Source organism: Microcaecilia unicolor, chromosome 12, assembly GCF_901765095.1.
Source record: "Microcaecilia unicolor chromosome 12, aMicUni1.1, whole genome shotgun sequence".
In the NCBI taxonomy this organism is placed as follows: Eukaryota; Metazoa; Chordata; class Amphibia; order Gymnophiona; family Siphonopidae; genus Microcaecilia; species Microcaecilia unicolor.
The window spans coordinates 101,822,037-101,843,483 of record NC_044042.1 but is presented as its reverse complement, the minus strand read 5'-3'; the positions used below and the strand labels follow the sequence as shown (position 1 = coordinate 101,843,483).

Here is a 21,447-nt window from a genome sequence, read left to right as displayed (position 1 = left end):
AGGACCTCAGGGACCAGAGCAGTTGGGAGGGAGCTGCCTCTGGGAGAAGATGCTTCGGTTGTCTGCATTTTCCATCGGGAGGCTCCTTGGATGGTGGATCCCTTGAGGGGGTTTGCAGATCCTTCTGCTCTTTTCCCATGCACCAGGAGGCATTTTGGGATGTCATCCAGGCTCAGTAGGTTTCTCCTAATGCCCCTTTTCATGTTCGCCTTTATCCCATTCCCGGAGCAGGATTGGGAGCCCTTGCATATCCCCACAATGGACACCATAGTCTCGGCAGTCACCAAGAAGAATACGGTGTCTGTGGATGGTGGCTCCGCCGTTAGGGACCCCCAAAATCATCGACTGGAAGCGCTGCTTAAGCAGAGTTTCAGTATGGCTGCCTTGGCTATTCAGGCAGCTGTTTGTGGAGGTGTGGTAGCCCGGGTGTGTTTTCGTTGGGCAGAGCACATTTTGCACATTTAGTCCTTAGTGGATCAGAAGGCCACCAAATTGGAGATGGGCATCTCCTTCTTGTCGGATGTCTTGTATGATCTGCTCGTCTATGGTGCGTGGTATAGCGTCCCAGCGGTCGTTGTGGCTCCGGGGCTGGTCGGCGGACACGGGTCCAAGTCTAAATTGAGCAAGTTTCCCTTCCAAGGCTCCCTATTGTTTGTGGAAGATCTGGATAAGTAGGCCAAAAGTCTAGGGGAGACTAAGGTTTCTCAGCTTCCGGAGGATAGGCCTTGTCTGGCGGTCAAAGGCATGTCCGGGAAATTTAGGTTTAGGGAGGTACATCACTATAGGTTGGGGAGAGGAGGTGGTCCTCAGTTTAGCTGTTTCTTTCAGAGTGCGCAGTCCTTTCGGGAGGGGGGGGTGTCGGGGACTCTGAACCTCCAGCAGCTGGTTTCGGCAGACTTGCACAATGAAAGTGTCGGGGTCCAGTCGTTGGTTCCCGTAGGGGCAAGGCTGCAGGAATTCTATCAGGACTAGATCCAGATTACCTCGGATCTGTGGATGCTTGAGGTGGTTTGCAATGGCTATGTTCTGGGGTTCACCCACCCCTTTCTGGACGCCTTCATGGTGTCTCCTTGCAGGGCCCATTGGAAGATAGAGGTGATTCTGCAGACCCTGCATCAGCTGGTGGCCTTAAAGGCGGTGATTACTGTCCCCAAGAGGGAACGGGGCACAGGTCATTGTTCGGTCTATGCTGGATCGCAAAAAGATGTAAATCACACTCTTCATGTCCTTTCCTTTTGCATGGAAACCTTGCGCTTGGTCATTTTAGCGGTGCAGCCCAGGGAGTTCCTGTCGTCTTTGGTTCTGATTGATGTGTAACTTCATATCACTATTCTCCTGGCTCATTAGCGTTTCCTTCACTTCGCCATTTCGTGGAGGCCATATCAGTTTTGTGTGCTCCCCTTTGGTCTGGCAACAGCTTCCCATACCTTTTCCAAGGTGATGGTGGTAGTGGCAGCTCTTCTGCACAAAGAGGGTATTTTGGTGCATCGAAGTCTTACCAGGAGAGTGTGTGAACTATGGCCTAGGTGGTGCACGTGCTCCAGTCCTTAGGCTGGGTAGTTGATCTGGACAAGATTAATCTTCAGTCGTCCCAGACCTTGGAGTATTTGGGAGTTTGTTTTGATACCAGTGCGGGCAGAGGTTTTCTCCCAGAGGCCAGGATTCACAAACTCCAGACTCAGTGCACGAGGGCCTAAGATTACTTGCAAGTGCTCAGCTTCATGGCAGCCTCGCATGCGGCCCTTGCAGTGGGCACTTCTATCCTGCTGGTCTCCCCAGTCGCACTCCCTGGAGGATTGCCTCCCTCTGCGCGGCCTGGTGAGACGTAGTCTGCGTTGGTGGATGGTGTACAGTTATCTCAGGAGGCATGAGGCTGCATTCCCTACATTGGACTGTGGTGACGGACGCCAGCCTATCTGGCTGGGGGGGGGGGAGCGCATTGTTTGGGAAGAGTGGCTTAAAGGGAGTGGGCTCCTCTAGAGGCGAGTTTGTCGATAAATGTGTTGGAACTGAGAACGATCCGGCTGGCCCTGCTAGCCTTTCAACCTCGTGGTCGGAGCAGTGGTTCATTTCTCAAGGGGAGTGGTCCCCTCTAGAGGTGAGCTTGTTTATAAATGTGTTCGAACTGAGTGCAATCTGGCTGGCCCTCCTAGCCTTTCAACCTCTTGGATGTAGTGGCGGTGAAAGTCAGCGCCACGACAGTTGCCTACGTCAGTCATCAAGGAGGCACAAAGTGCTGGTCCGTGGCAGAGGAAGCGTCTCTTCTCGTGTGGGTGGAAGTTCATCTGGTAGGTCTTGCTTCAGTTCACGTCACCAGGGTGGACAACGTGCAAGCTGACTTTCTCAGTTGACATCTCCTGAAACTGGGAAAATGGAAGCTCAGTCTTGAGGTCTTTTCTCAGATAGTAGACTCCTGGGGCCTCTTGGTCATGGACCTCATGGCGTCTGCCGTCAACTCTCAGATTTCTCGCTGCTTCAGCCAGCGGAAGGATGGTCAGGCGGAGGAACTCAATGCTTTTGGTACAGCCTTGGTCCAGTGTCAGCCTGCTTTGTGTTCCCCCATTGACCCTTGATAGGCTGAGTTCTGCTTCAAATTCAGCATAATGCCAGCCAGGTGGTTTTGGTGGCGCCGGATTGGCCATGCAGGCCAAGGTATGGAGATCTCATTCGGCTTCTTGTGGCTGAGCTTTTTCGATTTCCACTGGTGATGGATCTTCTATCTCAGGATCCGGTGCTCATGTCAGATCCAGCTTGGTTCTCGCTTACAGCTTGGCTCTTGAGAGGGTGCGTTTGTTGTTAGCCTAGAATGGGTAGCAGAGCTGGTGGTTGGGAGGCGGGGCTGTGCCGGGGCTGGTGGTTGGGCGGCGGGGATAGTGCTGGGCAGACTTATACGGTCTGTGCCAGAGCCGGTGGTGGGAGGCAGGGATAGTGCTGGGCAGACTTATACGGTCTGTGTCAGAGCTGGTGGTGGGAGGCGGGACTGGTAGTTGGGAGGTGAGGATAGTGCTGGGCAGACTTATACAGTCTGTGCCAGAGCTGGTGGTGGGAGACGGGTTGGTGGTTGGGAGGCAGGGATAGGGCTGGCCAGACTTATACGGTCTGTGCCCTGAAGAGGACAGTACAAATAAAAAAGTAGCACATATGAATTTATCTTCTGGGCAGACTGGATGGACCGTGCAGGTCTTTTTCTGCCGTCATCTACTATGTTACTATGTTACTATTAGGGTTTCTGCCCCAGTGGTTGCCACTATGCTTCGTTTGAAGAAGCGTTCGACTTCTGTCGCCATTATTTGCATGTGCCATGGGTTTGAAGACTGGTGTAGGGACTATTCCATTGTTCCATTGTGGGCTGCAGTTCCCCAGATTCTTGATTTCTTATAGGCTGGCCTAGATAAAGGTCTTGTTTTGTCATCCTTGAGGGTGCAGCTGGCAGCCTGCTTTCAGGGCCCGATTCAGTGGCATCCTTTGGGGTCCCTTCCTGATGCGATTTGTTTCTTTCAGGGTGTACATCTTATTCGTTCTCCGGTTCATAGGCTTGTTCCGCCTTGGGGTCTTAAGCTGGTGTTGTCATTCCTCGTAGAGCCGCCTTTTGAGCCATTGGGGTCCTGTACTCTGAAGGATTTGACATTGAAAACGGTGCTTCTTGTGGCGTTGGCTTCGGGGCGGCATGTTTCCAAATTGCATGCTCTGTCCTATAGGGAGCCTTTCCCTCAGTTTTTTTTTAGGAGAAAATGTTTCTCCAGGCGATTAGTTCCTTTCTGTCTAAGGTGGTTTCTCCATTTCATGTCAATCAGCAGGTTTCTCTGCCCATCTTGGGGGACAGGTCTGGCTCAGAGAAGCAGAAGCGCTTGCACTGTTTGGATGTCCGCAGAGCTTTCTGTCGGTATTTGAGGGTGACTCACGAGTTTCGCCATTTGGATCATCTGTTCATGTTGGGGGGTTCACGAAAGGTTGAGATGGCGTCCAAGGCCACTATTGCCTGTTGGGTGAGGGAGGGGGTTGCCTCAGCCTATTTACTTTGGAAATTGGTTTCTCTGATGGAAATTTGTAAGGCTGCAGCCTGGTGTTCTCTTCATTCGTTTACGTGCTGCTATCGCCTCAATGCTTGTCAGGATGCGTGGCTTGGAGCCAGGGTGCTGACAGCGGGGCTCTGTGGGTCCCACCCGTAATGGTCACTTCTCTGGTACTTCCCCATCTGTGCCAGTCTAGAGAGGCGCTATGGAAGGAGCAATTAGGTCTTACTTGTTAATTGGTTTTCCTTCAGTCCCTCCCACAGACGGTAATTTTGTTGTTTTCAGGATTTTTTTGTAGCTGGCGCTCTCATGAAATGTTTTCTTCTTTTTCGGGACTGTAAAAAAAAAAATACAGACACAGGGGAGTGTCAAGATTTAGTCCTGTACCATCCTTCTTGTAGGTGGTCGAGGCTAATGTATTCTGTTCCTCCTATTTGGCAGCAGCAGTGCAGACAGCCTTGGTCAAAGGATCGAGGTGGCAAAATTGGATGAAGATTTGATTTCCCTTTGCAGTGTTTTCTCTTTGTTGTTTAGTCCTGTGGATCTGCTTTGCTAGGCATAGACTGGTTTCCTGAAGCTAAGTTTGTTCTCAGTCTCCCTCTGCTGGTCGGCGCATATAATTCATCTGTGACAGTCTAGAGGGACTAAAGAAAAGCCAATTAGCAGGTAACATAGTAACATAGTAGATGACGGCAGAAAAAGACCTGCATGGTCCATCCAGTCTGCCCAACAAGATAATCTCATATGTGTATACCTTACCTTGATTTGTACCTGCCTTTTTCAGGGCACAGACCGTACAAGTCTGCCCAGCAGTATTTCCCGCCTCCCAACCACCAGTCCCGCCTCCCATCATCAGCTCTGGCACAGACCGTATAAGTCTGCCCTCTACTATCCTCGCCTCCCAACCACCAACCTCTCTTCCCCCACCTGCTCCGCCACCCAATTCCGGCTAAGCTTCTGAGGATCCCTTCCTACTGCATAGGATTCCTTTATGCATATCCCACGCATGTTTGAATTCCGTTACCGTTTTCAGCCCCACCACCTCCCGCAGGAGGGCACTCCAAGCATCCACCACCCTCTCCGTGAAAAAATACCTCCCGACATCCCTTCCGAGTCTGCCCCCCTCCAACCTCACCCCATGTCCCCTCGCCCTACCGCCCTCCCATCTCCGGAAAAGATTTGTCTGCGGATCAATACCTCTCAAGCACCAAGATCTAATTGCTCCCTCTCGATTAAGGGGGGGGGGGGGGTTGGATAGACAGAGGGTAATGTCTAGTAGTGAAGGGAGGTTAGAGGTTTGTTTGAACACTTATAGGCATTTAGTCAAGCTAAGAAAATATTCCAGTCACTATTCAGCCAGTGACAGTATATCACTTACCACCTTGGGCAGAATTAGGCCAGCCATGTCCAGCCACCGACATTGAATATACGGGGCTGACTGGACAGGAGGAAGTTGTGAGGATTGATGTGGGTTCCTACTTATATTCAGCCAGGCAACCACATAATGATATCTTGCCAGTTTGATTTCCACCCCTACTTCCTCCGCTTAATTATACAATCCCTGATGGTCTAGCAGATGGAGGGCAGCAATGATGTCCACTTGCAGCTGCTTGAAAATAACCTCTGCTAGAAGCAGCAGCCATTTTGTTATTACAAAATCCCCAGATGAAGACCATGTCTGAGATGTTCACTGACTTAAGTGTCCTCCGGCGTCAATTTGTTTACAACAACAAAAAACCCAGACCATACTGGCAGATGAAGGTCATAAGGTCCATCCAATCTGCCAGTCATGTTTCCCATTCCACTTACTGTAGACCTGAATAAATCCTTGGCATTTCACCTTTCTTCTTTACCCCTAAACAAATCCATTAAAATGGATCTTCACATTCAGGTGCCCTGCCAACCACCACAGTAGGTATGAGTTGAGATCATTTATAATCAGAGATAAATTTGAGTGGTGATCATGTTGGTCTTTATTATTGCCAAAGGTTCGTAGAGTATCATCAGCTTCGGACTTGAACATCTAAACTGATTTCTGTAATTCTTAATCTCTCAAAATCAGTTTGGTGTTTGAAATTTACAGTTCTATGTTAAATAACATGGTTTCTGTCTTTAAACAGAAAGGTTATGATGATTTGCAAGCAATTGTACCTACATGCCTTCAACAAGACTTCGCGATAGGATCTCAGAAACTTAGCAAAGCCATTGTATTGCAGAAAAGTAAGTTTATGTCTCAAGTCTTTTTCATAATAAAATTTTTTCCCTCATACCTCGTAAAGTTGGTTACATTTTTCCTGTTTACGAACCAATGCTCAAAACACTAGAGCTAGAGGCAATTAGCGCCGGGCTAGCACTGGCGTTTATGCAGGGTGTTCAACCTCAGTCCTCAAGGGCCGCAGTCCATTTGGGTTTTCAGGATTTCCCCAGTGAATATGCATGAGATCTATTTACAAGCACTGCCTCCATTGTATGCAGATAGATCTCATGCATATTAATTGTGGAAATCCTGAAAACTTGATCTGGCGAGGGCCAAGGTTGGACACCCCTGCTCTAATGTTTTCAGCTCTCAGGTGCATTTAGCGCCAGAAAAACACCAGGTCTAGGGCAGCATTGGAAGGATTAGGTGATAATAGTTGCCTAGCGGCATCCCTTCCCTCAAAGCCCTGGCAGTGGGACCTCCCCCAGCTGGGCTGGGCCGGGCCAGGTCCGGCCTCCTCAGTAACTGTATCCTGGTGATCTAGTGACTCCCCTTCCATATAGGAGGTGGGAGCGATGAGCTCCTGCCCATGGCACCACCATCTTCAAAATGACAGTGCCACGCTGTACCCGGTGCATCCTGGGATACACTGAGCAGGGCCAAACTCCCTTATATGGTACTTTGGCCCCACCCAGTATATCCCAGGATGCACCGGGCAGGTCAGGGCGCCGCCATTTTGAAGTTGACGGTGCACCAGGCGGGAATGAGTGGACTTCACTTCTGCCTCCTACAAGGTAGGGGGGAAGGGGGGAGTGGCCTAGTCTATCACTAGACCACACCATCGATACTGAGGGGGGCCGGGCCTGGCTGGGGGCCCGCTAGACCACCAGGATACTTGTGGTCTTTGGAGGGGGGGGGAGGGAGGGGAACACCAGCCCGCCGGACTACACCACTGGCCCACCCTACCAGAAAGAGGGCCCTGGCTGGGGGTTTTTTTTTTTTTAATTGAGGAAGGGGGTTGGGGAGGGTAAGGTGCCGTGGCCTGCCTTTTTTCCACCCTATGTATATAGGGGGAAATTAATTAGCTTTCCTGTCAGTGCCTGAGCCAATCATAGCTCAGGCACTGACAAGAAAGCTAATTAATGCCGCAATATTAATTTGCATGCTCATTAGTCTGAGCATTCCACTGTGATTTTCTGCATTAGATTCAAAGTAGAGTTTTCCTGTACCGCGAATCTTGAGCATTGAGCCCTCGGTCTCTTTTTGCTAGAAACTTTAAGCATTCTGCAGACATTGTTGGAATAAAATAGCTGTTTTTTTTTTTTTTTTTTTGCCTTGATTTATATTTAACAAGGGGAGTACAGTAGAGACAGGAATAAATTTGTTTGACCCGAAAACAGCCATTTTTGGAAACTAGAGGCCCTGTTTACTAAGCCGCGCTGTAGGCAAACTAACATTATTTATTTATTTAGATTTTGCTCACACCTTTTTCAGTAGTAGCTCAAGGTGAGTTACATTCAGGTATACTGGATATTTCTCTGTCCCAAGAGGGCTCACAATCTGAGTTTGTACCTGAGGCAATGGAGTGTTAAGTGGACTTGGCAAGATCACAAGGAGCCAGCAGGATTTGAACCGGCCACCTCTGGATTGCAAGACCGGTGCTCTAACCACTAGGCCACTCCTCCATTAGCACTTTTTAACACTAGAGACACCCATAGGAATATATGAGTGTCTCTAACCTTAGCGCATGCTAATTTTTAGCATGCGCTAAAAATGCTAGTGTACCTTAGTAAACAGGACCCTAGAGTTTTAATTCCTGGTCAGAGGATGGAAACAGAAAAATGTAAAGTCCATATGGCCAATCCAGTCTGCTCATGTTTGCCATCAACTCTCCCATCTATGCCATCAACTCTTATCACTTCCTTACAAATTCTATGTACTTGTCCCAAGCTCATTTGAATTCAGATACTGTTTTCATCTCCACCACTTCCACTGGGAGGCCCGTTCCACAAATTCACCACCCTTTCCTTGAAGAAGTATATGCTCAGGTTACATCCGAGTCTTATCTCCTTTCACTTTCATCCTATGCCCCTCGTTCTATTGAGACTTGCCTTCTGTGCACCCACCTTTCTTCCCACCTTTCTTCCAAAGTATATTGGGATCGTTAAGTCTGTCAGCATACGCCTTATGACGAAGACCACCGACTATTTTAGTAGCCACCCTCTGGACGGATTCCATCCTGTTTATATCTTTTTAAAGGTGCAGTCTCCAGAATTGTACAGAATATTCTAAATGAGTTCTCACCAGAGTCTTATGGAGGGGCATCATTACTCCTTTTTCCTACTGGTCTTTACTCTCCCTATGCACCCAAGCATTCTTCTAGCTTTCACCATCGCCTTTTCTACCTGTTTGACCACCTTAAGATCATCATATCTTCATTCATGCACAAAAGTTTTTCACCTCCTACACTATTCTTTCGGGTTTTTGCAGCCCAAGTACGTGACCCTGCATTTTTTAGCATTGCATCTAAGTTGCGAAATTCCAGACCATTTCTCTATCTTCACTAAGTCCTTCCTCATATTATCCGCACCATCTCAGAGGTGTCTACCTTATTGCAGATTTTCGTATCATCCGCAAAAAGGCAAACCTTACCAGACAGCATTTCAGCGATATCATTTGTTTCAAGATTTGAGATACCAGTTTAGCTATCAAAAGGTCAAAGCAGTGTTCAATATTAACCAATTTGAATAACATAAAATAAGCATGGAAGAGAACTCCAATTTTGACAGGAAAGAACACTCCAACAACAAATGCAATTATAGAAATACAAATAGATTAAAGAAAATCAAATTAAAATAAACACAAAAAATTGTTTTTGGCTACACCTCTAAGAGAACTGTCCAGGTCACGACTTATAATAGTTAACTGACAGGCAGGTTAAATGCCAGCTGGAAATAATGAGTTTTTATTAACAACATAAATTTTGGTAAGGTCGGCTCAGCTCCGATGTTAGGGGGGAAGTCATTCCATAACCTTGCTGCCAAGTAAAAGAATGCTGAAGATCTGGTACTCTTATAATGTGCGGATTTTATTGATGGTACAACTAGACTGTGGGCATCTAAAGAATGAAGCAAACCTACTGGGTATATGGGATAAATTTTAGAAGATCCTGTGTTGTAGTACCGCATGACCAAATGACCAGGACTTTAAACCAAATTCGAAATTTAACTGGTAACCACTGTAATTGTAGAAACAGTGAAGTAACATGATCATGCTTCTTAGCCTAAAATAATAAACGGATTGCTGAATTCTGAAGCGTCTGAAGATGCCGAAGTTGTGCTTGTGTGATACCTGCGTAAACAACATTGCAATAGTCTATTCTAGAAATGATGAATGCATGGCTCAGAGTGTGAATAGATGCGCAAAGTCAAGGTATTTACGGATAGAATGGATTTGTCGAAGCCAAAGAAACCCTTCTTAACCACATGGGAAATTTACTGCTCCCCCCGTTTTCTATTTCTGTTGATGGCTCTCTCATTCTCCCTGTCTCCTCAGCTCAAAACCTTGGGGTCATCTTTGACTCTTCGCTCTTCTTCTCTGCTCATATCCAGCAGATTGCCAAGACCTGTCGTTTCTTTCTTTACAACATCCGTAAAATCCGCCCCTTTCTTTCCGAGCACTCTACCAAAACCCTCATCCACACCCTTGTCACCTCTCGTTTAGACTACTGCAATCTGCTTCTTGCTGGCCTCCCACTTAGTCACCTCTCCCCTCTCCAGTCGGTTCAAAACTCTGCTGCCTGTCTCGTCTTCCGCCAGGGTCGCTTTACTCATACTACCCCTCTCCTCAAGACCCTTCACTGGCTCCCTATCCGTTTTCGCATCCTGTTCAAACTTCTTCTACTAACTCTGCTGCTCCCCAGTATCTCTCCACACTCGTCCTTCCCTAGACCCCTTTCCGTGCACTCCTTCTTATCTGTTCCCTTCTCCACTACTGCCAACTCCAGACTTCGCGCCTTCTGTCTCGCTGCACCCTATGCCTGGAATAAACTTCCTGAGCCCCTACATCTTGCCCCATCCTTGGCCACCTTTAAATCTAGACTGATAGCCCACCTCTTTAACATTGCTTTTGACTCGTAACCACTTGTAACCACTCACCTCCACCTACCCTCCTCTCTTCCTTCCCGTTCACATTAATAGATTTGATTTGCTTACTTTATTTTTATTTTTTTTTGTCTATTAGATTGTAAGCTCTTTGAGCAGGGACTGTCTTTCTTCTATGTTTGTGCAGCGCTGCGTACGCCTTGTAGCGCTATAGAAATGCTAAATAGTAGTAGTAGTAGTAATAACAGCTAATATCTGAAGTAAGAGATCCCAGTCTGTTTTAGTGATCCCTGGTGACACATAGCAGCCTAAAAGTGTCAAGGTAATTGGGTAAGAAATATTGACAGCTATAAGCTCGGGATGAGGAAAGTTATGTTTCAACATTTTTATTGAAGACCTAACAAGAACATTCTTACAATCATTGATACCACATCTCCAAGCAAAAACTATACAACAACCTGTTATTACTGTCTCCAAAAGTTTTTCTTTTCCCCCCCTACCTCCCCAATCCCACCCCTCCCCCCGTTTTTATTGATACTTATGCTTTGTTATCATCTTAATGTGTTGAGGACCAAACTTCTTCCCCTATGAGACAAAGAATCTACATAAGCACCCCAAATTTTCATAAATGTTTTCTTTCTTTTTAGTGAACGTTTGGCTTCTTTAGCTTCCCACGTCATTAACTGGTGGATAAGGTTCCGCCAATGCCAATAATCTGGCCCTATATCATTTGTCCAGTTTTGCAAGATACATTTCTTTGCCAGCAATGTTATTTTACGGAAAAATAAATTGTGCTCTGGTATTTGACCTTTAAATGATCCTGGTAAATTTAACAGCATCTGCACTGGTGTGGATGAGGAAAGTTAATAGGAAAATCGAGGTAAAGGAGAAAGTAGAAGAAAGACAAACAGCAACACCACCTCCTTTTTTGAGGTTCTAGCAAAGTGTAATGCAGTAAAATCAGGAGGGAGAGCCTGGTATAGGTAGGCTACTTCACCATCTGTAAGCCACGTTTCCATTAGACACAGCATGTCTGAACTGGACTGAAGAATAAGATCTTGAAGAAAAGAAGATGGGCTGGTCTGAGTATGTAAAACTAAAGAAGATTGACAGTGAACTAATTGGCGGTGTATCCTTAGGAGAGTTGTTTGCAGATTGTCCTGAGCGCCTGCCGAGTTGGATTCGAATATGCAAGGCATCACAGGAAAGTGGAGAAAATTGACAGGGAGCCATAATATGTAATACTAAAAAAATAATACTTAATAGTGACATCAAAGTTTGCCCTACATGCCCGCCACTGGAAGATGGCTTAAATCTTGTTTTTTGGGGGTTTTGCTTATGTTGATACCCACATGATCTGAGTCAGAGCCCATAAAACTTAAGATGGTAATTTCAGCTGCTGCTAGACAGCCCAGCCTGTACAGGGATAGAGAGAGCAGCTGATTAACATATGGATCAGGTAGTAAGCAAGTGAAAGAGCGATATTCTGCTGGTAGATGGTTTACAAAAATGTTAAAAAGAACTGGCCCAAGAACCCGAACCTTGTGGCACACTACTGGTAACATCCTTTTCCTCAGAATGAGTTCCATTTACCATTACCCTCTGTCACCTTCCACTCAACCAGTTCCTACCTAGTCAGTCACTTTAGGGCCTGTACCAAGGGCACTCAGTTTATTTATTAGTCATCAATGCAGAACCATGTTAAAGGCTTTGCTAAAATTTAAATACACCACATCTAGCACTCTCAATCCAGCTCTGGTCACCAAGTCAAAGAAATTAATTTGATTTGTCTGACAAGACCTGTCTCTAGTGAAACAGTGTTGCTTCGGGTCCTGTAATCCATTGGATTCCAAAAACTTTACTGTTCTCAGTTTTAAAAACGTTTCCATTAATTTACTTACCAGTGGCGATCCTAGGTCGGCTGCCACCCGGGGTGGATCACCGCTGCACACCCCCCCCCCCCAGGTGAGTGGCATCCGTCCCCCCCAGGGTGCCACATGATACCCCCCCCCCCCCCCCCCCGGCGCAGTGACACCCCTCTCCCCGGTGCATCAAACCCCCCCTCCCCCCGGGGTGCATTCTTGGCTGCTGGAGGGTGCAGAGAGCAGCCACGCAGCTGTCGGCTCCACTGGCTCCCTGCTCCCTCTGCTCCGGAACAGGAAGTAACCTGTTCCGTGGCAGAGGAAGCAGGGAACCAGTGGAGCCGACAGGCACACGGCTGCTCTCTGCACCCTCCAGCAGCATGCACCCGGGGCGGACCACCCCCATAACCCCGCCCTTGCTACGCCACTGTTATTTACATTAGAAAGATGGGGCCGTTGGGTGTGGGGGGGGAGGGGGGATTACATATTTCAATATTAAGTGGGTTAGCAAACTGAATGCATTGAAAGAGAGATTATAGGCTATGAGTTCTGATAAGCAGGAGCTTTGCTGTGAGGTTGTAACATTGAAACTGGTAGCTAAACTAGTGAACAGTGCATGTTTTATTGGGGCTGAATTGTCTTTTTGATTTTTGTTTCTGATAGCCATTGACTACATTCAGTTCCTGCATAAAGAGAAGAAGAAACAAGAAGAAGAGGTTTCTACTCTCAGGAAAGATGTCATGGCACTAAAGATCATGAAATCGTGAGGATTACATATATAAGACATTTTTAAGACTGCTGCACTGGAGCCTTTAGCCTGCTAGAATCATAGATATGCAAGAACATTTATACAGAAAGGAGTCTCTGCAGGACAGAGCTGAATCTTAACTCTTCTCCATTCCCATAATGTCCCAAATATTGCTTTCTCAGTCCAATTAAGTTATAGTCTATATCTCTAAACACAGCTTAGGAATTTTCAGAGAAGAGGGCCCTATCTTATTAAGGCCATGTGTGGAGAGTATCTTTTGTTGTTGTTCCAGAAATAACTCCTGGAAAGATGAATTCTGAAGAGGACAAGCAGTATAGCAACTCCTTAAATCAAGCGCAATTATCAGTGGAACCCACATGGGAAGCTTCTCCAATTTAGAATATATTCAAAGCTTTTGCATTGCTCCACAGCACATGCACACCACTTCCTCTCCTATAAAAGTGGGGAATACATCTTTCCATGGAGCTGGTCATTACATTACAATCACCACTTATATGCCACTCATAACAGAAACAGATCAAAGCGGCTTACAATGCAAAGAGATTAGGGAATACTCTTGAGAATACAAAAAGTTCAGAGCTAACATCAATGAGAAAACCTGGAATAATTAGACAAAAAAATAACCACGTTTTCAAAGATTTTGAAACGGAACAATTTAGTTTGATAAATGTATAAATCAGTAGAAACCAGAAGATTTCTGTGCTATATAGCTTGTATGAAGCAAACTGGTGATCATCTACAATTGATGCAGTTGATCTAAGACTACTAACTGAACAGTTTTTACCTAAAACGAAATATTAGGATCCAAAGAGGTCATCTTCAAAATTGGATGTACAGGCTAAGGCAAAAAAAATAACCCCCAAGAGTTTTTTGCCATTTCCCCAGCAACCTATTTGAATTTTAACAAGAAATTGTACATACTTATTTAGTCATTGTACTTATGTATTACTATTAAACAACATTTAATTATCTTATGCTATGTTGATGTTACTGACGCGTTACTATGGAGCAATTTTTGCGCATTAAAAATGATCAAGCTAAATTACAGGAAAATAACATTATTCAGATGGTACAGTTAACGGTGTGTGAGAGTGGCCATTAGCCTCCAGTAAGGTCATCTGTTCAGAGGAAATATCAGTTGCCAGTGAGGGTGAAGGTTGTGTCCATAGGCCTTCAGTCGTTTTGGGATGTTCTTAGCCTTGTTGATCAGTCCCTGTGGCAGGCTGTCCAAGATCATCTGCAGCACTTCCTTCAGTTCAGTGATTGTGGCTTTGGGTAGAGCTTACGATAGGCATCCAACACTGCTCCCCAGACAAAAGTCTACGTCACTGTGATATCATTAACAGTAAACTTTTGTACCCCACCTAAAAAAAGAAATAATGGTAGTTTTACAGTGCAGACATTTTTGAATGTGCAAACATCACTGGGTAGTCATGCTTAAAAGTCTGTAACTTTGCAGTGATTAAAGGTAATCTCATTCTGCTCAACACAAATATAGATAGTAACATAGAGCCATAAAATTTCACGTTGAAATGCCAAGCGGTTGCTGATAATACAGCAAAAAAAAACTCTAGAGGATTACTTTTTTTTTCTTTTGCCTCACCCTGTATAACCATTCGTTTAAGTAGCAGTGGTAAACATTTCTTTTTTTTTTTTTTCAATCAATAAATTTTTATTGGAAAAATTAAAAAACAAAACATAGTTATCACTCCCAATACACAACAAGACCAAACCAATACAACATGTTATCCCCACCCCACCTTCCTCTGTTTCTCACTGAAACCAAGAATCTGAGGATAGGGGGAGTAGGAGGAGTAGGCTCTTGAACAACACCAGTAGGCGACGTAGGTTAGGAACAATCTCTTTATTTAAATGTATATTTAAATAAAGAGATTGTTCCTACGTAGGTTAGGAACAATCTCTTTGTTTAAATAAAGAGATTGTTCCTAACCTACGTTGCCTACTGGTGTTGTTGAAGAGCCTATTCCTCCTACTCCCCCTTTCCTCAGATTCTACTTTTCGTAGGAATTTGTGTACCTCCACCCTCGTGGTGGTTTGGCTTGCTTCTCACTGAAACCAAACAGCCTAACCCTCTCCCCCCCCCCCCCCCCCCCCCACCAATTCCTGTGTCCAACTAGTCTGTAGTAGAAAACAAAAGGGCCAAGTGAGTCTGCTTCTCAATAGTCGAATCATATCGCCCCTTAAGACGTTCAGTAAGAATGACCAGATCGCAAAGATGAGACACATGCACCAACCAGTCTAATTCATTTGGTCCAATGGTTTGCTTCCAAGATGCTGCAATCACCTCCTTAGCTGCAGCTAAACAAAGTCTCTTAAGTAAACAAGCCTTAAGAGTCATCAGGAAAGGTTTACCTAGAATTCAAGTCAGCCCCCAAACCATTTGTGTCCAGTATTGTTGGATCTTCACACATTTCCACCAAATGTGGAAAAAGGTTCCCGTAACTTGCAAATATCTCAAACACACATCAGTGGTTGTATTAGGAAACATCGTTTTTAGATTTACTGGAGTGTAATACCAACGTGTAAATACCTTATACGCATTTTCTTTGACCAGTACACAAATAGATGACTTTTTAACTTCTTTAAAACACACGTTTCCATTCACTCTATGTAAGCTCCCCTGCTCCCACTGGTCCATAAACTCAAATCTGTGAATGGACCAATCCCCCCCCCCAAAATTTGTGTAGCCAAGGTTCTCCACAGATTTTCGAAATGTTCAGTATCCTGTGGATCAGAATTAAGCCAATCCTGTCCATCATATAATTCTTGAGTTGCAGATAAGAAAACACATCCCCTTCAGACAACTGATATGTGTTTTTCAATTCTGCAAAGGGAATAAAGTCACCCACATCCAACAGTTGATGAACAAATGAGCCCCTACTCCTCCCACCTATGACATACTACTACTACTATTACTTAACATTTCTAAAGCGCTACTAGGGTTACGCAGCGCTGTACAATTTAACATGGAAGGACGGTCCCTGCTCGAAGAGCTTACAATCTAAAAAGACAAATGTCAGACAGATTGGGGCAACCTACATGTTCGAAAGGTTAGGTTCCGAATGCAGCATTGAAGAGGTGAGCTTTAAGCAAGGATTTGAAGATGGGTAGGGAGGGGGCTTGGCGTAGGGATTCAGGAAGACAGTTCCAGGCATAGGGTGAGGCAAGGGAAAATGAGCGGAGCCTGGAATTGGCAATGGTGGAGAAGGGTACTGAGAGGAGGGATTTGTCATGTGAGCGGAGGTTACGGGCAGGAACGTAGGGGGAGATGAGGGTAGAGAGGTAGGGTGGAGCAGCAGAGTGAGTGCATTTGTAAGTAAGGAGGAGAAGCTTGAATTGGATGCGGTATCTGATCGGAAGCCAGTGAAGCAACTTGAGGAGAGGGGTGATATGAGTATATCGGTTTTGGCGGAATATGAGACGTGCGGCAGAGTTCTGAATGGATTGAAGGGGGGATAGATGGCTGAGTGGGAGGCCAGTGAGGAGCAAGTTGCAGTAGTCGAGACGAGAGGTAATGAGAGCGTGGACGAGAGTTTGGGTGGTGTGCTCAGAGAGGAAAGGGCGAATTTTGTTGATGTTGAAAAGGAAGAAGCGACAGGTTTTGGCAGTCTGCTGGATATGCGCAGAGAAGGAGAGGGAGGAGTCGAAGATGACCCCGAGGTTGCGGGCAGATGAGACGGGGAGGATGAGGGTGCCATCAACTGAGATAGAGAGTGGGGGAAGAGGAGAAGTGGGCTTAGGTGGAAAGACGAGGAGCTCGGTCTTGGACATGTTCAGCTTCAGGTGGCGGTTTGACATCCAGGCAGCAATGCCAGATAGGCAGGCCGATACCTTGGCCTGGGTCTCTGCGGTGATGTCTGGTGTGGAGAGATAGAGCTGGGTGTCACCAGCGTAAAGATGATACTGGAAGCCATGAGATGAGATCAGTGAGCCTAGGGAAGAGGTGTAGATAGAGAAGAGAAGGGGTCCAAGAACAGATCCCTGGGGAACTCCAACAGATAGCGGGATGGGAGTGGAGGAAGATCCATGAGAGTGCACTCTGAATGTGCGGTGGGAGAGATAGGAGGAGAACCAGGAGAGCACAGAGCCCTGGAACCCAAATGAGGCCAGTGTGGCGAGAAGTAAATCGTGATTGACAGTGTCAAAAGCAGCAGAAAGATCGAGGAGGATGAGGATGGAGTAGTGGCCTCTGGATTTGGCCAGGAGCAGGTCATTGCAGACTTTGGAGAGGGCGGAAACCGGATTGGAGTGGGTCGAGGATGGCATGAGAGGAGAGAAAATTAAGACAGCGGCTGTGAACAGCGCGATCATACTCCACTTTCCCGTCCGGCCTGAAAAAGGGGCCCAAATCGAATCAAAGCTAAAGAGCAGCTCCTATTCCCAGTCCCTAATTTTCTCTTTACTCCTCCATAATCCCAAAAAATGTCTCATAAACGGATTGACAAAACTCTTTTTATAATATGAGGGGATCCAGGACAACCAAAGCAAATAATGCAAGAGAACAGTAGTTTGAAAGTGCTCCTGTTCGAATATCACTCCCCCTTTTTACGTGGATCCCTCCCAATCCCAAATTTGCCTAAGCTGTCCCACCCAATAATACCATAAAAGATTTAGGACTAACTTACCACCCCATTCCTGCCCATGCCACAAAACCTTCTTGGCTAGACTGGGGGGACCCTCCCCCCCCATATAAATGTAGAAAAATCTTAGATTATTTCTTCTGTACCTATTTTCTAAATCTTCAACTAGGTCCAATAATTCTACTCTCCTATCGGTCTCGGGTGTCTGATTTCTCTAGAGCTGTAAGGCGCCTTTCTATCACATCCTCTCGCTCCTCCATTGTATAGTCCTGAGCTCACTCACATCTCTCCTTAGCTCCACCATGGCTTTCTGCAGCTCTCCCCGCATAGCTTGCATTTCAGATTTCAAATCCTTGAATCAGCTGACAACCTCGTGCTTAGTGATCTCTTCTTCCACTCGCCCCGAGTTACTCGCTGAATCCTCATCCTCCGACTCAGCGTGTGCTGCTGCCATATTGGCCTCCAGTATGGCGATTCACTACTCTGCTATGCTTCATACCACCTGGTAAATATTTAAATCGGTCGAGACTTTTCCCAAGTGTGCATAACTGCTTTTGTGCACTTGGTAGCACTACAAATCCACCCGTTGAGGAGGCAAAAGTGAGGGAAAACAGACTTAAAGTTCTCTGCTCAGCCGGAGCGAAACTCTTAAGCTAACCGTGCTCTAGCGGCGACATCACTTCCTACCGCAGTGGTAAACATTTCTGACTAAGAGAACCATTTTTCAACTTTGTTCACACAGGCAAAAAGCTCATTAGAGCACTTTAAAACATATTGTATTTTATAGTTCGCAGGTGGAAGTTTATGTTTTGGTTAGTAATCGAATAATCTATATGGTGTCTGTCATCAATAAAAATGTTGAAATATAAAACATAGTAAGTACTGGATCCAGTTTCGAAGTGTAACTAGAAATTCTTGTCAATAACTTTTCCACATAATTAATGTCTACCTCAGAAAATATTGTCCACAAGCATGATATAAGGTGCCGGTTATCTAACAACTTACCATTTTCTGTATATTTAGTACAATCACCAATGTTTTTTAATTCAAAAAACCTCAGACAATTGTTCACAGGTCACAGAAATTGCAGAAACATTTGTGTTAAGTTTTGAACACCACCAAACATTTCATGGGACACTTCAAGGCCCCACTAATACTATTAGAAAAATACTTTCTCTGAACATATTCTACAGCACTCCACTAATGCTAGACTATATTTTACTTTATTTTCTTCAGTAGCTTTACACAAAACAGTCTTGATTGTATGTAATAGTTTTGTTTTTCACATCATTACAATATCATGGAGTGTTGCTTGACCTGAAATTCTATAGGAACAGTGTGGTCCAGGATTTCCCCTCATAGCTTCATTCATTTCTTCCACATGATTAAAATCCATAGATAATAAATCTCTATCAAGCCACTTGAAATTTTAAAGTACATCAGTTTTACCATTAAGTCGAACAGCTGAGAAATAGTCCAGACAAACACGCCTGGGTCATACCCGGTTAAATAATTACCTACGTAGCTTATTTTGCTTTTTGATTCATTCAATAACAGCAACTCAGACTCCCCAAAATCTAAAACATAGGAGGTTTGAGCTGAGTGGCAGAAGTGATGCTTTGTGGGCCCAGGAATAAGGAAAGTGATTGTGTTGTAAAGACCTTGGCCGAGTCAAAACGTTTAGTACAGGTGGAGAAGGTTTACAATTGCCCTGAGTTTTCAGAACTAAACTGCAGTTATTTTAGCTAATATCTTTTTATTGTCTTAACACTATCTAGGAACTATGAGCAGATTGTAAAGGCTCATCAAAACAACCCCCATGAGGGAAAGGATCAGGTGTCTGATCAGGTGAAGTTTGGTGTTTTCCAAAGCATCATGGATGCCTTGTTTCAGTCATTCAATGCCTCCATCTCAGTGACCAGTTTTCAGGAGCTTTCAGCTTGTGTTTTCAGCTGGATCGAAGAACAGTGCAAACCACAGGTAAGGACAGTACCCATAAACAATGTAAATGTTTAACCCTGCTATTTAGTAACAAAATAATAAACGATAGAAACCCCCATCCAGCATATCCAGTCTAAACACTTATTCTGTTCACGCTGCTAAGGATACATTCCAGTTGTGTACTTTAGAGTGTAACTGCCTGTAAGGTTTCTTCCCATCCAGAACAATTTTTGTTTTCCTCCTTTGAAACGTACTGAGTGTTCTTGAATTTCTGACCTTCTGTTTAGGTAGAGGTTTTAACTTCCATTCCTTACACAGCGGCAGAAGGAAGGAAGTCCATTCTGGCTGGTGGTTTGTGGGAAAATAGAAAACCCCTCCCATGTTTTTAATGATTTCACTGCAGTGAAATTACTGCCTTTTGCCTCTGAAATATTGGGGATCCTGAAGGGGCTATGCAGAAGTCCATATACATTATGATGGGACATACTTCCTAGATTACAGAAAGTCACTTAATTTATTTTTGAGCTTAAGTGGACTCGCTTTCTTCTGCCACTGCAGGGCAGTACAGTCTTCTCCACCTCAGTTCCATCTTCTTGCTCTGGGCAGTTGGAATTGGAACTAGGATCCAGCATGAGTGTTTCATATACTTTTCCTCTCAACTCGCCACCATCATTGCAACAAGCATCCTCAGTCTATTGCACTAAATGAAAAATTAGATATAATAGGCATCTCTGAGACCTGGTGGAAGGAGGATAACCAGTGGGACACTGTCATAACGGGGTATAAATTATATCGTAGTGATAGGGTGGATCGAATTGGTGGAGGGGGTAGCATTTTATGTTTAGGAGTGCCTTGAATCAAATAGATTGAAAATTCCGCTGGAAAGAAAACACATCTTGGGATCCCTATGGATTGAAATTCCACGTGTAAAGGGGAAAAGGATAGTGATAGGAGTGTACTACTGTCCGCCTGGCCAGGATGAACAGACGGATGTAGAAATGTTAAAGGAAATTAGGGAAGCAAACAAACTGGACAACACAATAATGGGTGATTTCAATTACGCTGATATTGACTGGGTAAATCTAACATCGGGGCATGCTAGGCAGGTAAAATTCCTTGATGAAATCAGACTGCTTTATGGAGCAGCTGGTACAGGAGCCAGCGAGAGAAGGAAAAATTCTAGACCTAGTCCTTAGTGGAGCGCATGATCTGGTGTGGGAGGTAATGGTGCTGGGGCCGCTTGACAACAGTGTTCGCATACTATGCCCTGCACTCCACCAAGTGCTAGATCTAAAATGGCTCCCCCTCTTGTCGGTTCCTGGACCAGTTGCGCCAAGAAGCAGTCATTTATTACATCTAGGAATTTTATCTCCCTGGTGCTCATCCCAGAGTATTAATAGAGCTGAAAAATGAACTTGTGGAGCTAATGTTAGTAATATGCAATTTATCCCTAAAAACAGGTGTGGTACCGGAAGATTGGAGGGTGGCCAATGTAATGCTGATTTTTAAAAAGGGTTCCAGAGGCGATCCGGGAAATTATAGACCTGTGAGTCTGACGTCGGTGCCGGAAAAATGGTGGAGGCTATTAAGAATAAAATTACAGAGCACATACAAAAGCATGGGCTACTGAGACAAAGTCAGCACGGTTTTAGTGAAGGGAAGTCTTGCCTCACAAATCTACTGCATTTTTTCGAGGGGGTGAACAAACGTGGACAAAGGGTAGCTGGTGGATATTGTATATCTAGATTTTCAGAAGGCATTTGACAACGTGCCTCATGAAAGACTCCCAAGGAAACTGGATTAAGAGCTGGTTAAAGGATAGGAAGCAGAGAGTAGGGTTAAATGGCCATTATTCTCGATGGAGAAGGGTGGTTAGTGGGGTCCCTCAGGGGTCTGTGCTGGGACTGCTGCTTTTTAACATATTTATAAATGACCTCGAGATGGGAGTAACTAGTGAGGTA

The 21,447-nt window shown here is 45.2% G+C and overlaps 1 protein-coding gene across 1 annotated transcript in view; it reads left to right on the top strand.

The window, feature by feature from the left end:
• The window catches only part of MLX (MAX dimerization protein MLX), a 74,562-nt gene that overhangs the window by 45,047 nt on the left and 8,068 nt on the right, over positions 1-21,447 (top strand). Inside the window, exons 5-7 of the mRNA XM_030220615.1 lie at positions 6,134-6,233; positions 12,839-12,938; positions 19,324-19,525. Of these exons, the coding sequence (XP_030076475.1) occupies positions 6,134-6,233; positions 12,839-12,938; positions 19,324-19,525 (402 nt within the window). The remainder of the gene's footprint in view (positions 1-6,133; positions 6,234-12,838; positions 12,939-19,323; positions 19,526-21,447) is intronic.